Source organism: Gobio gobio (genome assembly GCF_949357685.1).
Source record: "Gobio gobio genome assembly, chromosome: 2".
Lineage (NCBI taxonomy): Eukaryota > Metazoa > Chordata > Actinopteri > Cypriniformes > Gobionidae > Gobio > Gobio gobio.
The window spans coordinates 56307945-56327124 of NC_137098.1; the positions used below are offsets into that span (position 1 = coordinate 56307945).

General features: G+C 34.8%; 2 protein-coding genes across 2 annotated transcripts; one reads left to right on the forward strand and one right to left on the reverse strand.

Moving 5' to 3' along the window:
* Nucleotides 1-2830: 2830 nt before the first annotated feature.
* saa (serum amyloid A) lies at nucleotides 2831-3867 on the forward strand. Its single transcript, XM_079844612.1, has 4 exons — nucleotides 2831-2853; nucleotides 2996-3093; nucleotides 3183-3321; nucleotides 3497-3867. The coding sequence occupies exons 2-4, from the start codon at nucleotides 3006-3008 to the stop codon at nucleotides 3633-3635; spliced, it is 366 nt and encodes a 121-aa protein (XP_079700738.1). The 5' UTR covers nucleotides 2831-2853; nucleotides 2996-3005; the 3' UTR covers nucleotides 3636-3867.
* Nucleotides 3868-12647: 8780 nt separating this feature from the next.
* rplp2b (ribosomal protein, large P2 b) lies at nucleotides 12648-16529 on the reverse strand. Its single transcript, XM_079843000.1, has 5 exons — nucleotides 16414-16529; nucleotides 15798-15921; nucleotides 15627-15675; nucleotides 13286-13381; nucleotides 12648-12764 (listed from the first exon to the last, which is right to left on the reverse strand). The coding sequence occupies exons 2-5, from the start codon at nucleotides 15918-15920 to the stop codon at nucleotides 12688-12690; spliced, it is 345 nt and encodes a 114-aa protein (XP_079699126.1). The 5' UTR covers nucleotide 15921; nucleotides 16414-16529; the 3' UTR covers nucleotides 12648-12687.
* Between the last annotated feature and the right edge of the window lie 2651 nt (nucleotides 16530-19180).

Consider the following 19180-nt stretch of genomic DNA (forward strand, 5'->3'; position numbering starts at 1 on the left):
TTCTCGGGGGAACGCAAATATCTTTGCGAGGGAACGCAAAGTTTCTCGGGGGAACGCAAAAGTTTTGCGAGGGAACGCAAACGATTTGGAAAAAAAATATCCTCCCATCCTAATTTTTTTCCACCACCACGTCCCTTTAGGGGCTCCGTATTAACTTGAAACTTGAAATTATGACATTTTATGATGTAAAAATCATACTAACAATATAAGTACACCTCAGGAAACATTATAAAATAATAGAAAAATGCCATGCCATGGGACCTTTAAGCAGCACAACTGTTTTCAACATTGATAAGAAATGCTTGGGAATTTTTTTGAAAATACCTATTTTGTACAATACTGTCATGCATTCTCATTTTCTTTTCTGTTTTGGTACATGGAAATGAAACAAGTAGCTGTTGTACGCTTCAGAGATTAGGAGTCTGAATTTGTAGTTTAGCTAATAATTGATTTATTGTCTGATAAAACACTCAGGTCATAATCACCCACTTCTCCATGTGTGGGTCAACTTTATCAGGCAATGCTTTTGCATTCAGATTTGAAAATCATATCATGTGTAAAATCTACAAAATTCTTCCATTTTAATAGTAAAGACATTGTATAGACTTCTATTGATTTTTTTTTATCAGATTAATGATATTTTCTATGGTCTAAGTCTGTGGTTGGGGGATGTGGCAAGGATAAGGGACACAGTAAACAGATTGTTATGCAAAAAGAAACCTCTTCAGGGTGATACAAGACCCCACTGTGTAATTATCTGGCTGATTATGCAGCTACTTGCCATAAGTAAATAATTAAACATTAAATATTAATTTGACATATTTTATTTATATTGTTTTTTATAGCCATATCTACACACAGAGAGAGAGAGAGAGAGAGAGAGAGAGAGAGAGAGAGAGAGAGAGAGAGAGAGAGAGAGAGAGAGAGAGAGAGAGAGAGAGAGAGAGAGAGAGAGAGAGGTGTACATGTGCAGACATCTGGAATTTCCTTCTCCTGGAATGACCTTTATCAAGATGTTTCAGCAGCCACAAGAGCTGGAAGTTACATAAGAAGTGTATAAGAAGTGAAACTAAAATGATATGCATGACTTTTAAACTTCAGTCAAATATTTATTTATTTATTTATATTTATAAAATTTGTAAGCAGATAGTATTGATCACTGGCTGGTTATGTACTTGCTCAAAAAATTATTTTGGATAATTTTTAACCCAAAAAAGTTACGAACTGCAGCTTTAAGTTGAATAACAATGTTATACATTTTATTGATTAAATTATTATTTATTTTGATTAAAACATACTTTTTATAAGCAACATTTGTTATTTCATACCACAAAGCTACACTGCAATACTACACTTATTTAGTTATTACTATTATTATTATTATTATTATTATTAATGTTTAAACTGTATATTGTATCCCCTTACACTAACCCTACCCCTAAACTTACCCTACACAGAATACTTTCTGCATTTTTACATTTTCAAGCAAAAAAAAAAAAAAAAAGAAAAGAATTCTGTATGATTTATAAGCTTGTTTCCTCATGGGGACCTCAATTTAGGGTCAGTGTGTATTCAGGTTGAAGATATAAGAACATGAACACACACACTACACACACACACACTACACACAGACAAGGCTTAAGCTAGTCCCAGACTAAAATGCATGTTTGAGCTGTTTTAACTGAAAGCAACTTGCATTGACATATCTTAAAATCTGTCAGTGCCATTGTTTTGTCTCAAGATGCACCAGTTATGTTTTTAGGGCATGTTTAAAAAAAGCTATATGCCCTAATTGAACTAAGGCGGTGAGGACTCAGTGAGGACTTGAATGATATAAAATGAATGATATTTTCTATGGCCTAACCAAAACTGGGGGGTGCAGTTATAAAAAGCTACTTACAGAGTTATTATGCAGCTATTTGCCATATAAGTAAATAATTAAACACAAAATATTGAACAAAATATAAATTTATATAGTCAAACCCACACACACACACACACACACACACACACACACACAGAGAGAGAGAGAGAGAGAGAGAGAGAGAGAGAGAGAGAGAGAGAGAGAGGTCCTTCTCCCAGAATGACCTTTTGAAAGATGTTTCATCTCCAATGAGAGCTTGAAGTGACAACCATGCAAGAAGTGAAACTGAAATTTTTGCATGAATTTGAAACATCAGTCAGAAAGGTTTATACAAAAGAATTAGCATTTATAATATTTATATTAAGTTGAATTACAATGTTATACATTTTATTGATTAAATTATTTATTTAGATTAAAACATGTACTTTTTATACCACACTTATTAATTACTGCCATACTACACTTCATTTGCATATATTTTATTATTATTTATTATTATATCATGGTTTCATTTTGTATTGTAATATCTACCTATAAAGCTTAGACTGTCAATAGAGTGTCTCACAAATTACAATTTAATACCACAAAACTATTTTCTTTCTGCCATACTACACTTCTTTTGCATATTTTTAAATATTATTAATTAAGAAAAAGTATACAAACAGATTTTTATGATTTCATTTTGTATTGAGCTTTTTTTGCTTTCATCTTGTATTGTACATCTCAGTATGAAGATTATAAAATCTTGTATGATAGTTTTGTCTGAAGTAATGGTTAGTCTTTGGACACAATGTTTAAAAAATATAAACAGTCGTGTTTCAGAAATTCTGGCTTTCCCAGAAATAGCGGAGCAAATTAGTCAGTTTTTCCTTATGCAATCTGTCACGTAACGTAAGTTGGGAAAACCCATGTCCAGCCCAGTCTGAGGCTTATAAAATGGATCTAGCTGGATGAAGACATGATGTGACTGAACTGAACAAACCAGAGAGGTAAGAGACTGACTAACTTCACCTCTATATTGATGCAAATCTGCAGTCTTATAGGGATCACACAGATCTTTTTGAGTGTACGATAAGTCGCTTTGGATAAAAGCATTTTCTAAGGATTGTCCAATTATGTTTATGTGTTCAGTTCTGTAATCATGAAGCTTATTCTTGCTGTGCTGGTGGTGGTGTTGGTGGCTGAGGCCCAGGCGCAGTGGCACCAATTCCCAAAGCAAGCCTATGAAGGTCACTTATTTTCCCTTTTTACCTCTATTTAACTTGAGACGTGCAGTAAGTTGTAGGCGCATTTGAATCATTTTCACTGTTTCTTGTAGGTGGAAAGGACATGTTGCGGGCCTACAAGGATATGGTGACTGCCAACTGGAGGGACTCAGACAAGTATTTCCATGCACGTGGGAACTATGATGCTGCAAAAAGGGGCCCAGGAGGCAAGTGGGCAGCTGCAGTCATAAGGTATGCACAAAATCATACTGACTATGGAAGATTTGATTACTCTATTCCTGATAAGAGCAAGAATTCTTTCTCCCTCACACTCTGCATGGAAACAGCAGCTCATTGTGTCATTAAAATGGATGTTTAAATGATTTGGGGAAATCAATTTCGAATCATATGTTAATGATGTGTGCAGTGATGGAAGAGAGGCTCTGCAGGCTCTCCGTCGCCGCGGCAACTCTGATGCTGCAGCTGACCAGGAGGCCAATCGCTGGGGGCGCAACGGTGGAGACCCCAACCGCTACAGACCGAAAGGCCTTCCCGAAAAATACTGAAAACAGAAAAGGTCTGAAATCATCAGTGCCATCTAAAATCGCTCGATTTCATTTTCCATAACAAATATAAAACCAACACTCTCTTTCACTCTCTTTTTTACATCTTGACGTTTATCATGAATTAAATCTGCATTTATGGCAACAAAAAGTCATCTTTAATGTCTCATTGATTTGAGCATCATTTAGTCCATGTAACATGCTTTAGTGTCTGATTAAAGACTGCAACTAACTCATTTGATTGTCTGTTTTCATTGTTGTTGTTGTTGTTTTTAATTTGCATTTAACAGTAATACATATGACATAAATACAAATTTGTCCGCCTAGAAATGGTAGTCACACACACACACACACACTCAGACACACACACACACACACACACGCACGCACGCACGCACGCACGCACGCACGCACGCACACACACACACACACACACACACACACACACACACACACACACACACACACACACACACAGACACACACACACACACACACACACACACACACACACACACACACACACACACACACACACACACACCACACACACACACACACACACACACACAGACACACACACACACACACACACACACACACACACACACACACACACACACACACACACACACACACACACACACACACACACACACACACACACACACACACACACACACACACACACACACACACACACACACACACACAGAGGTTTGTTTTGCTATCTAAGTGAGGACATACCATAGGCAAAATGGTTTTTATACTGTACAAACTGTACTTTCTATCCCCTTACACTACCCCTACCCCTAAACCTACCCATACTTTTTACATTTTTAATAAATCATTGTTTAGTATGTTTTTAAAGCTATTTTAAATATGAAGACATATGAAATGTCCTCTTATTTCATGTTTACGTCGTAATACCAGTGTAATACCCGTGTCATTATACAAATTTGTGTCCTCATATATCACAAACACACACACACACACACACACACACACACACACACACACACACACACACACACACACACACACACACACACACACACACACACACACACACACACACACACACACACACACACACACACACACACACACACACACACACACAATATTAAAAAATAGTATTTATAATATTTATGTTTAGTTGATATACAATGTTAAATATTTTATTGATAAAAATATGATTTATCCTTTTTATTTCTGGTTTAAATAAATCCATAATACTTATTTTAATATAGCCTACTTTTTATATCACAAAACGATTGCATTTCTGCCATACTGGCTTGTCTTTGAGTGTATTTAATTGTTATTAGTTATGGTTTCATTTTGTATTGTACATCTCACTATATGAAGGTTACAAAGTTTGTAATTACTAATTACGAATTACAAATATGCACTTTAATTGACGTTCTAATACATTTTCAGTAAAGTGCTCCATCTCAGAATGTTTTGTATCAAGTAAATAATGGTCTTTTGCTGCCTTTTTACACAATATAAACATTAATGTTTCACAAATTCAGGCTTTCCCAGATAGCGGAGCAAATTAGTCAGATTTTCCTAATGTAATCCGTCACATCACAGTTTGCAAAATCCACGTCCAGCCCAATCCGAGGTTTATAAAATGTCTCTACAATGAGTGAAGACCTGATGTGACTGAACTGAGCAAACCAAAGAAGACTTTAATAAGAAGATATTAATGCAAACATGTTAAGTTTATAGAGTGTTTATAGCTGCAGTACAACACTTTATGAAGACTTCAAACTTTTACCTCAGCACTTGGTACAGAGTAATATGAACAGTAACGATGGTGTGGGTTTTAAGAGCATGCAAAATGGACTTTTGTTTTAGCATAATTTATTCTATATAACATTCTAGTGTCTGATTAAAGAATCTAACTTCCTCATTTGTATGTCTATTTTCATTTAAGTTATTCACTTTTTTTTATTTTATTTCTTTTAATAAAATAAAATGTGCATATATGCATTGATAAGATACAGGCCCGGTTCCAGAATCAAATAACTGAGGGTGCTTCTGAAATTACTGAGGGTGCTCTAGTGCAGATAGGCTAAGCAACGACTCCACCACAGCAGTGTACAGTGAGAAATGTATGATTATTTATTTACAAGACATTTACCAATGATTGGAATTTCAAAAATATTTTGCTGCAAATTGTCTATTAATCTATTAGTCTGCCTTTACATTGCTTTAATGCGTTGCTAGTCCTCTTCCTGAGAACCAGAAAAAAAGATTTTGTGAATTTAGATTTTTTTTAATGCTATATAAGAATTTAGATTGTTATATGCTATATCCTCTGCTCTGTAGAGGACACCAGAACACATTTATTGAGAAAATTAAAAGACATGAATAGACAAACAATGGGATTTGTTTTTCATTCACCAATCAATTTTTATGCTTCAAGTTTTTTTTAAATCCCAACTTTGTATGAAAATGATTCTCAATGTTATGAAAGATACAGAATAATTTGATATATTATCATTCCCATTCTAGGCAATGCATACACTGTATCTAATTTGCATATGAATGTGTTTTGGGACAATATGTAATGTAAAAAGACGTGTAATAATATTTTCATAAGTATGTCTTGTATTTCATAAGAATATCCATATAAATCAATAACTATATCTTTGATTGGCTACATTAGGGGAGAATGGTCACATGACCCTTATGTTTTCAAGCCCCTCCAATTTGCCCTTGGCCATGAAGGAGGACCTCAATGTGCTGTGGCAAGCATGTTTTTTTTTTTTCAGAAAAATATTTTTTTTTTTGCATGTAAAAGTAAATTTTCTTGCTGTCAACTTAATCAACTGCTGTGCCAAAGCAAACTGATTCAGGTAGAAAAACGTATATCATAGCCTACATGTTGATGAGCTACTAACATATAAAACCATGTGATGATGCTAGCTGAAGATTAGCCTCAGTTGCTAAGAGAGATTGTTTTTTCAAAAAATGTGGCGCTGGGGTAAAGTGAGACAAATGCTGTGGGGTAAAGTGAGACATGAGGCACAAGTTAAGTTTAAACATATTTAAATCTAATATTACATTACATATGTTTTATTTTTAATGGCATAAACATTGTAGAAAAGCCATCATGCCAAGGCAATACACCAGGAAGACAACATAGGGCACATGTTCCTAAAAGGGATGTGGTGAAGAAGCAGCCTCAACCTAAAAGGCCTGGAGGAACCACACAGAGAGAGCAACTCCTCATCTTTCCCTGTAACCTTCAGGGCTGGAATGTAGAGTAGGCCTAGTTGTAGAGTATGACAGTAGGCTGATGGGTCTAGTCCTGTGTTCTGAGCAGGCACGTGCAGGGGGAGGCTTTGGGTGCTCGAGCCCCTGCCCTTTTTCAAAATGAATCAAAAGTGCCCCTCTCAGACAGATATCAATGATAATATCGTGGTCAATAAAACTAAATAAATGTGATTATTATAACATGACAATGTATACAATAGTAACGAACGGCTCAAAAGTCGGACAATTTCTGTTGAGGCGTTGTCATAACGCGTTGCTATGGGTCGCGTGCGTTTTGATTGACAGCTGATTTTCCACTGTTCGGAAACGGCTCTCGAGCATGTGGCCTCACGGGAAAAAAGTAAACCAAAATTTTTTTTTTCATCCATAATCAGAGCTAATGTGTTGATTTAATTACAAAGCTATATATTAGCTATATATTTTAAAGTATTACACAATTCACCAATGGCCGTTTGTCATGTAAAGGCTTTACACCAACCAATCGTGATCTGGCAAAGCAAGTTCAAATTCCATTGGGCGATGTGAAGCGGTAATTTTCTGTTCTTATTCATAAATCGGTTGAAAATTACATGGACAGACGAACTAACGTTTGTGGAACAATTTCCTGCGGTTTGGCTCATTTTATAAATTGCATCACTGACAAAATGGATTTTAACAGACAACAAACAAATCCCTGCACAAAACCACAGCAGCAAAAGTCGCATTAATGGTAAGTAGTGTTAAATTCACTTTTATGTATATTGGTACACCGTTTACTATTTCATGAAACTATCAAAGTTAACAAAACCCAAGTGACTGGCGAAATGGTTATGTGAAAGGACTTTATTATACTATTTTTGAATATTATGCAGCATTATGAAATAAGTCTCTTATGTTCATCAAGCCTACATTTATTTGATAAAAACAGCAATATTGCGAAATATATTAAAATAATGGTTTTCTATTTTAAAATTATTTAAAATATAATTTATTCCTGTGATCACAGCTGTATTTTCAGCATCATTACTCCACTCTTCAGTGTCACATGATCATTCAGAAATCATTCTAAAATGAGGATTTAATGTCAATGATGGACACTGTGATACTCTTTTCAAGATTCTTTGATTAATAAAAAGTTAAAAAGAACACAATGTAATAATATTTCACAATATTAGGCTACTGTTTTTTCTGTATTTTTGATTAAATAAATGCAGGCTTGATGAGCATAAGGATATATATACATATACATATATACATATATATATATATCTATATCTATATCTATATATATATATATATATATATATATATATATATATATATATATATATATATATATATATATATATATATATATATATACATATACACATACACACATATATATATATATATATATATATATATATATATATATATATATATATATATACACAAAATATGTATATATTTACATATTGCCCCTTTTTTACATTTGAGCCCCTGCCCCTGACAAACTCTCTGCACGGCCCTGGTTCTGATTCCCAGGCTGTTCTAGCTGGTTCTGATTGTCCTTTGCTCTGACCCCCAGACACTAGCTGGCCCTAAGGGTCCTGTGTTCTGACCCCCAGACTGTGTTCTAGTCTAACTGGTTCTATCTGTCATTTGAATGTTAATTAAAACATTTTGAATTATATTATGTTGTATTTGATTTTGTTCAGGGTTTCATTCAAGTGTTAGAAAAAAAGTGTGCTTAATTGACCAATCCCCATGATTCTGTTACTAGTCCGACATTAGTTCTGGACTGTGTGGTTGTCAAGCTAGCTGTTAGGATTCTAACTGTTACAACATGTGTTGTTATGGTAGTTTCAGAGTGGAAAAAGTAAGTGGTAAAAAGTAAGTCACTTTACCCCCTTGATTTCACTGGTCTGTCTCAGTTTACCCCTAAGCTGAGGTAAAGTGAGACACAAGACGACTTTTTAAAAAACAATCATAATTTCACTGACCTTTCTCCTAAATACATTCTGATAATTTCCATTGAAACATCCTGAATTAATGGGAAAAGTGTCAATTTTACTGATATATCATTTTAGCTCGCTTAGAGGGGAGCAAATGTAAAAAATCTCTCACTTTACCCCACTCTCGCCTGCAAAAACTCGCTGTAAATAGATGCATTTGACGCTCTCCAGAGCTCGGACACAAATTTGCAAATCTGCAAAATCTGTTTCGCCAATATTATTACAGTATCAACTGAGGGTGCTTTTGCTTGCGGAAGTTGCGGTTGAGGGTGCTTAGCACTCCCGTAGAACCGGGCCTGATAAGATATACAGTACAGTATAAATAGTGTGTGTGTGGTCCTATGTCCCCACAAGGATCGTAAAACCTGAAATGTTTGACCTTGTAGGGACATTTTTGGTCCCCATGAGGAAAACATCTTATAAATAACACTAAATTGTTTTTTGTTTGTTTGTTTTTGAAAATGCAGAATGTGTTTTTGTGATGGGTATAGGTTTAGGGCATAGAATATACAGTTTGTACAGTACAAAATCATGATGTCTATGGAAAGTGTCCATAAAACATGGAAACCCATGTGCATGTGTGCGTGTGCATGATCCAACCAAAAGAAAACAAAACAAAAAAATAACAGTATACAGATGAAGAAAACAAAATGACGGGAAGGAAGAAAGAAAGAAAAGGACAACTAATTTGAAGGAAGTGGAGTTTAGGCATGTGCTTAAATAGGAGAATCAGTTCTCCTATTGAAATATTGAAAAAAGGGGACCAGGCTTGTGTTGTGTGCAAAATTTTTTTGTAAATTGTTCATAGCGTTCATGTTCTGTTTAGTATTTAATGTAATGGCTTTCTATATATATATATATATATATATATATATATATATATATATATATATATATATATATATATATATATATATATATATATATATATATATATATATATATATATATATATATATATATATATATATATATATATATATATATACAATTGCTAGGACATATTTTTCAATACTTAGTTCACTTTTTCAAAACTCTTCAGTGAGCACAACATCAGTCTATGTGAGCTGAACTGGGGATTATTAATCTTTTTTGGCACAAAATGCTTTCAATGACATCTTTCAAATTACATGAATACATTTCTCACTTACACACAAACCAGCAAAACAATTTTTTTCACGTTTACATATCCTACTCTCTCTGCCTCTCTCTCTCTCTCTCTCTCTCTCTCTCTCTCTCTCTTAAACTGTTAAACTTAAGTTCAAAACCTAGCATAATATAAAATTTAATAAGACAGACATTTGCTATATTTCTACAGTAATACCATATTGAAATATAGGCTTATTCAGAATCTAAACAATTAAATACTATCAAAGCGATGTAGCTTGCTTAACACCTGCAGGTGTTAGCTTGGTGCATTTCTTTACAATCTATACAAAAGTGGAAACTTAGGAATAAGTGTGTAGCCTACTGTAATGTAAACATGCACCATAACATTTTGAAATGAATTATAAGCAGTAGAGAGTTCTTTTTTGTAAATATTTTTTTTTTAAACAAAATAACTGTATACTTCTTCTACCTGTTGTTTTTTTTAGGTCGTTTTTATAAGTGTTCGAAGTGTGTTTGGGTGAAAACCTTTGCTATTGTTATGGCATTAAGCTATGACTTGATTTGAGTTTTACTGCTGTGCCATGTTGAAATGTTGTTAGGAAAACTGTGTGAAGAGTTTTGAAAAAGTTACCTAAGTTGAGAAATGTATCCTAGCTACTGTAATAATAATAATAAACAAATCTGTACTCACTTTGTATGTTGTAGCGCCTCCAGCTTGTTATTCAAGCACTTAATAGCAAACCAACCAAATTTTTATGTATCCAAATGTCACATTCACATTGATCTGTTTTACATCATAGTAGTCGAAATGGCAATAGCCTAAACATGGCAATGTGAACTAGTGCGATAAATTATCAAAACGGTCATATAGGCCTATGTTTTTAGTAGGCTATCTGAGTAAACTCATTTATGTCTTTTTTCATTAGCGTCACTCGTTGTTTACAAGCGCTAGGGCACATTTCTCAATACTTGGGTCACTTTTTCAGAACTCTTCACAACAGAAATCTTTGTGGGCTTAAACTGTGGATCATTTTATCATCGCTTTGGCACAAAATTCATTCAATATGACTACATCTTTCAAATTACATGAATTATTTTCTCGACACAACAATCGCCAAAATTCTGTGTACCTACAGGCCAAATTGCACATGCTTAGCCTACATACGGTTGAAAATGTATTAACTTAAGTTCAAAACAATAACATAATACAAAACTGAATGGAAGAGCATTCTGAATGGCAAAAAAAGTAAGTTGGAGCGCCTCCAACTGGTCACTCAACACTAATCCACCTTCAGCTTTGTCAATAATTGTATTTATATATAAAATAGTACAATGGTCTCTTTTAAGCCAGCCTAACATGAACCAATAATGAACAATAGGCCTACTCCTACAGCATTTATTAATCTTATTTAATGCTAATTTCAACATTTACTAATTGTATTTTGTATTATATAGAATTGTATTTCAATTGGACTTCATGAACACATAAAATGCTTCATATTTTTAAATGTTTTTATTGTTTTATTTTTAATATATTGCCATCTTGCATCCATTCTATGCATGTTTGTTGATCTTTTATCTAATGTACTTTTGCAGTAAAACTTCAAACTTTCAATAAAACTGAAAGTCAAAATGCTTTTTTCCAATGTATCTCATGAAAGTGAAACGGAGAGGTTATATCATACACATACACAAGGGTTTGCTAGTGTTGGCTACATCTGACTGCAGGCATCTGGAATTTCCATGAATTGGGATGATTAAGCATTCTCCGTAAGATGAAGCCGTTTTAATATTTGGGAGTGCAAACAACAGCAAAACTGAAATTAAATAATCATGTCTGACTCAAAGGACAACCGGCTTCCAGGAAAAAATTAGGAATCGACCACAAGAGCCAAAACATTTTGTGCCACATTATAACCGGGAAACTCCATATCCAACCCAAATCCATACACAAGCCAATGGTCAATGAAAGACCCAACGCCACAAAAAGACGAGATTAGAAACTGCCTCAACAGTGCAAGGACGCCGTGCTCGAAAGGTTTTAGTTTACACTTTATATGCAAAGATCCAATAAATCTATATGGAATGAGAGCCTTTAATATTTTTGCTGGGAGAAATATTGAACAGAATTTTTAATGCTCAGGATTGCTGTCATGAAGCTTATTGTAATCAATGTTTAGCATAATTTATGTGCACTGAGAGACTACTGATCTCATGTCTTCAACCAATGGATCTTTGCATGAATGCATGCAGAAACTACTGGAGGAAAAACAAATATTTGAGTTGCATCAGATTCAAAGCAGTGAAAATGTACGATGACTAATAATCTGACTAAATGGTAATATATAGAGAATCGACCTCCATCTAATGTATGCGAACAGTATACCTATTTTTTCATTCCTTGCTCAAAAGGTTTAAACATGATTGACGTAACATTCATAAGTGTCTTCAGGTAAGCCAATATTAAAGTGCAGCCATTTTCAAATTACAAGACAATTTACATTAAGGCATTATTAAAAGGCTCAAAAGACAGCAGTTATCGTGCGCTTTTGGGTGTGATCATGGTGTACAGATTCTAATGACTCATCCTTCTCCCACATTATAAACCTTACTTAAATTCTGAAATGAACAAGGAAGCAAATTTTTTTTAATAAACTTTATTTTGGTCCCGAGGAGACAGATTAGTCAAAGAGTCCGAATCCCATGTCGTCTTCGGATTCTTCAGACTCATCCTTCTTCTCTTCTTTTTTCTCCTCCGCTGCAGGAGAAAGAAAAGGGATAGAGACGTTAACATTACCGGACCTAAAAAACCAACCAACACTCCACCCTGAAAAGTTCATATTTGAGCATAACAGAAAAATTACACTGTTCAAACAGTCACAGCATGTGCCTTTGGCACTTGGACTTTTTCCCCATTAATGAGTAATGTATGCTAACTTATCTGGGATTCATTGAAATTTAATGAAACACTGCCCTAAATATGATCTCAAATATGCCAATAAAAGATAAATTTAAAGACAATAACAAAACATTTGTTGATTGATAATCTAATAGTGTTTATATAGTGAAAACCTACTTTGATTACTTTCAGCTATATTTTTATCGTTTAGTTTCTTTAAACGTTTTGAATCTACTTGACTATAATAAATATTTGGTTGAAAAGGTTGATTGAAAATCAGCTTTTTAAGAGCAAATACACATAGGTTGAAAAGTTCTGAGCCATGCCATCCAATCTATTAGAGAGACAGGGAGAGGTATAAGGTAAAACAAGACACTGACCTGCAGGGGCGGCAGCAGATCCTCCAGCGGCTGGGGCGGCAGAGCTGGAAGCAGCTACAGCACCACCGGACGGCACGCTGGCCAGCTTACTGAAACCTGTAAGACAGAGACAAAACACATGATTCAATTCACCAAACTGATCATGTACCCTCTTTAACTTTCCCCGCCAGCATTTTTAAAAGTAGTTGCCAACCACCGCCAGGTTTTTTTAAATCGTTTTCACAAAAATGTAATGGCCCATAGAATATTTTGTTGTATGAATATCTGAACAGGCCATATACCAAAAGAGCAGACCCTCTGCTTTTAAACAAACGTTTTATTCTAGCTTCATGCATTCCTTTATCAACACTTGAAAATGGGCAAGTTTCATAAAAAAAGCAACATTTTGAACAAAAAGCTGAGAAAAATCACATTTTTGTCAAAGACTACATCTGGATCAGAACGATGATCAAACAGATGGAGTAGATCGAGTCCATCAACACCCCTAATGCTTGCACAGTCCTAGAGCTCGTCTGGGCTGACATTTCATTCAGAACATTAGATAGTTTTGATTTATATGCTGTTTAATGGTGATCACGTTATTTTACATAATCATCTGCTTGCATACGATAGCTTGTTTTTTTGCGTCTTCATCTGTGTTTTGATCAGGAGATCCTGTACTCATTCAGAAGTTGCGTAATAGCTCCCTAGCGTCTAACAGTGAAAACACAGAAACCTGGAAAAATCAGTGTTTGGCAGGGAAAGAATTAAAAAGCCCTTGTTTTTTTATTCAGGACACTCTGCAGGGTTCCCATGCACTCTTTGACCAACTTTAGGTAGTGATTACTGGATAAGGCTTTTTATAGGATTATACTCAAAGAACAATTCCTATGAAACTATTTTAAAGCTGGAATTTTTCTTCAAGTTATTAATTTCCTCATCTAGCATTACGCTTTGAATCAGACAGAGATAAAGTGCGCAAGGTTACATTTATTTGAATGAATTACAGCATTTATTTGAATTCGAGAGAGAAAGATGCATATCAGGTTCAGCTTCTCTCAACAACAAAAGCTGCAAGTTGAATTCCTTAAAGTGATGTAACCCCCTCGTCGATGAGAAATATAATGTAACGATTCAGCAGTGAAGCTATTTTATTACAAAAGTCATGGGTAAGATTGATCCGTTTGTCAGGGTTTTAAGACCTTGCTGAGACCATTTTGAATGAAATTTAAGACCTATAAAGGAAATACAGCCACAAATTTACTTGCTAAATAAATTAATTTATTCAAATTCAACAAATCGACAAACTTCCACTTCCTCATAGCTCAATCCCACCAGGATTGTGTCTGTGTGATTTTTGAGATTAAAATGACTGATTTTGTGGTGGTAATTTCTAGAAATTAACACTTTTCATAATTAGGACACCACATTTACCATATGTATTGTGTTAGATGCACAACAGCCACACATGACAATATAATACGTAAATCTTGTTTGTTTTGGTTTACAAATAATGCAGGATCTCAAAAAAAATGCATGTTGATTTTTCATTATATTTCAAATTATTTAAGCCCTAGAACAGAATACTTCAGCGAATTTAAGACTTTAAGGCCTAAAATTTAGATTTTCAAATTCTAGACTTTTTTTAGACCCCGCGGAAACCCTGGTTTGTTCTCCTGAATCTCCTGTGTGCGAATGACGTATATGAATGCACTTCAATGAAAACAGCACATTATTATAGAACAGTGATTAAACTTACTTGAACTACCTGTGCATTAAACGGCTTTCATGCACACCTTCAGCCGATCAGAACAGTATTCAGACAGACCAAGGTATAATCGCTCAAACATGTTGTTCTGATGTGAGAATGAACCTCATTGGTTCTTGCACGTTAAGTTTTTAGGTTGCACTTCTGTTTACCAAATTTGAATGCTCTATGTAGGTTCGCTGACCAGTGTTTGTATGTGAATGAAAGCCGTTCATCATATAAAGCAATCATACATCTTCAGAAGACTAAACACTGAATTCATATGCATTTTTACAATCTCTTTATGAACTGTAAGAGTTTCGGGTGAATAGACTTTCAATGGAAAAATAGAAATCTCTCAGATTTCAAGAATAATATCTATGAATTTCGAAAAACAACAAAAATCTTATGGAGGGTAAGTATTTAGAATGAATGGTCATTTTTATATAGTCAGCCGATTTGACATATTCAAAACTTTTTGAAACTTTGAAATTAAAATTCCCTGATATTTTCCAGTTTTTCCATGGCCATGGGTACCCAAGCCTGGATGTAAACATCCGTAAGTCCATTACAACTAACCACTTTGCTACCAGTTTAAAACTACTACCAACTTACCTTGGACAATCACTTCCTCAACATTTTTGCCATTGAGCTCGGACACAACCTACAACACAGAAAAGTCGACATTAAAGAGAAGCAAATTAACAACAGGCAAATAGAAGTAATCCCTTACAAGCACAACATTTGATCCTGTCAGTGTTCATGCAGTTTTATGAATATATTCACCTTGTCCATACGGGTGCCATCGGCTTCAATACCGACGCTCTCCAGGATCTTCTTGATGTCACCTGTGCTGGGACTCTCTTTGCCTCCAAGGGCAGCGAGCAGGTAAGCAGCTACGTAACGCATCCTACATCAAATAAATAGAAATTAATGCATTAACATTTACAGTTTTGACCTGAGCAATTGTAATTCAAAAATATTTGACAGCTTAAATGCCACAATAATGATTTTACCCATAACTGAAATATAACAAACAAGTTCTGAATGTAAATGAATCGTAATTTTACACAATTTATTCAATTCATAAGTTTTTTAAATGAAAAAGTACATAACACAAAAACGTAACTGACCAATAGTTGAGCTTTCCATCTACAGAAGAGTTATATTTAGCTGATATTTAGTGTACTTGAAATAAAACGATGGCTAAGTGATGAGCCACATGGCTGAGTGTAACGTTTTTACTGCTAGCGGACTGTGTATCAATACATCAATCCGAGCTTCTGTACTACACCAATCTCGCAAATAAAGGATTGAGGGTCTTTATTGCTTCGTATACATTCATTATTTGCTCGTTTGACGGTTATGTGTTTTTGTTAAATCAGTTTTTTTATTCACTCACTTTACGGAGAGAGGGACACTGGCGTGTTCACAAGCGGGCTCGTGCAGGCAGAAAGGAAGCGGAAACGTAGCGAAAACCGGAAAAACGACACGACCGATGATGTCACACGCGAGGAGCGAATCGAAAGGACGAAAAGCACGTCAATCACGAGGCTGAGGGCGGGGTTTCTATCCTTTTTTTCTCGGATGAAATATTTATTTATGAAAAAATTCCGCACAACATATTACGCTATTAAAAACGAGACACAATAAAACTGTCTAGTATTTTTTGTGACCAATTACTGAACTATAATAGATCAGTGTGCCCAGGAAATTAGCCAGGAATGCTGATTTATTTCTGTTTTGTTTTTTTATTTTGTTTTTTATAGCCTATAGGCCTATTTACGTTTAGGAAACACAAAATTCACAAATTGATGGAAATTTTCATAACTTTCAGAGACATGGCAAAAAGGACAGAGTGACGCATGCATGTCCACTGGGTTGGTCACGTTTAGTGGAGATCAAAAGTAAATTGTTTTCCCTTTAAAAGTCAACAGGAACTAAATTAATCTGATACATTCCAATACATTTCGTTATTATATCATTTAAATCCTCAAAAGCAAAAATGTACAATTTTGGTCTACTAATAAAACATGCCAGCAGAGGTCATTGTTTATCATCTCTTTCTTTTGGGTCACCGTGAGTTTGACAAGTAAGACATGTTCCTGGATGAACATATTTTGCTGATACTGGAACAACATTCCTGTCTTTAATTAAAAAAAATTGTCATAACCCTATCCCTACCCCTAAACACTGATGAGAATCACCTAACCCTCGGTTTAAGCAACTTGACCTCAAATCTGATCGCTTGTTTGGAATGTTGATCCAGGAACATGTTGTACTTGGTGAAATCACGTTCACCAGGCACGTGCAGAGGGGGGGGCTTTGGGTGCTTGAGCCCCTGCCCTTTTTCAAAATGAATCAAAAGTGCCCCTCTCAGACAAGTATCAATGATAATATCGTGGTCAATAAAACTAAATAAATGTGATTATTATAACATGACATTGATGACAATGTATACAATAGTAAGGAACGGCTCAAAAGTCGGACAATTTCTGTTGAGGCGTTGCCATAACGCGTTGCTATGGGTTGCGTGCGTTTTGATTGATTGCTGATTTTCCTCTGTTCGGAAGCGGCTCTCGAGCCAAATATGGTCCTTTCAGAGAGTATGTGGCCTTACGGGAAAAATGTAAACCAATATTTTTTTTCATCCATAATCAGAGCTAATGTGTTGATTTAATTACAAATCTATATATTATATATTTTAAAGTATTACACAATTCACCAATGCCCGTTTGTCATGTATATACACCAACCAATCTGGCAAAGCAAGTTCAAATTCCATTGGGCATGTGAAGTGGAGCGGTAATTTTCTGTTCTTATTCATAAATCGGTTGAAAACTACATGGACAGACGAACTAACGTTTCGGGCTTTCGGTATGGTGCGCGCGTGTACCGAACGGTTATGAATGTAATCTATAACAGTTAACAGTCGGCTTGTTTAAAGCGCGGAACACACTTCAATCCGAGTTCCCACACGAACATATTAAGTATTCATTCCATTTTATCACGAAATTCAAACGATAAATGCCGTTTTAACGCTCTATTATGTGACGTGACAGATAGACGCGTATCAGTTCAACTTCAAGCGGCAGCGCGCGGCGCGCGAGTGAACGCGATAATCTCTTCCTAAAGAAATGAATATCTAAAGGTATGTTGAGGATACATTACAACTTACTGAAACGTATCATATGTTGTGTAATCGCTCCATCGGTGTTTCAACCGCGGAAAGACAATAAAACAGTTTGTAAACAAACAATGTCATGTAGAATCACATTTACCTCAGAAGTCATTCAGTGTCCACAGCTGTGAGTTCACTATAGAGATTAACTCTTTCACTGAATACATGCACTATATTAGCCTATATATTCGTTATATTAGCCTATATATATTCATTATATACCACTTAGCCTGTTAGTGATCTTGTTTATTTAATGTATGTTTAAATAAACCTGTCATGAAAATTACAGCCACTAAATGATTATATTTCAACAAATAAATCAAAAAATAATAATAATTAGATTTACATATTAATGCAAAAACTGCTTTATGTGAAGCTTATGAGTGTTGATTATTATATCTAAAAATAAATAGCAAATGAATTTAGGCTAATAGTTTGGGCTCTGTTGTTAATCTTTAATAGCAATATGTAAGGGCTCCCTATATAGTTTACAGCATTATCTTTAAGAAACTTTTAGTTATAATTGAATTCATTTAAGGACAGACAATTTTTTTTTATTAAACCACTGTTGAATAAAAATTAATAAAACGCAATTTTGTAAAACTGCTGTACCGAATCCGTACCGAACTGTGACTTCAAAACCGAGATACGTACCGAACCGTCAGTTTTGTGTACCGTTACACCCCTAATATATATATATATATATATATATATATATATATATATATATATATATATATATTTACATATTGCCCCTTTTTTACATTTGAGCCCCTGCCTCTGAAGAACTCTCTGCACGGCCCTGACGTTCACCATGTATGCCGTTCTTGTCACAGTAACTGTATTGTGCAAAACCAGACACCTGGACAGAGTCAGAAAATATATTTGCAATAAAAGCAGATCAGTATAAAAATAATGACCATCTTCCTTCATTGTGCAAAAGAGCAGTTCATATAAAAAATTAAGTCTGGTTTGAATAACATGAAGG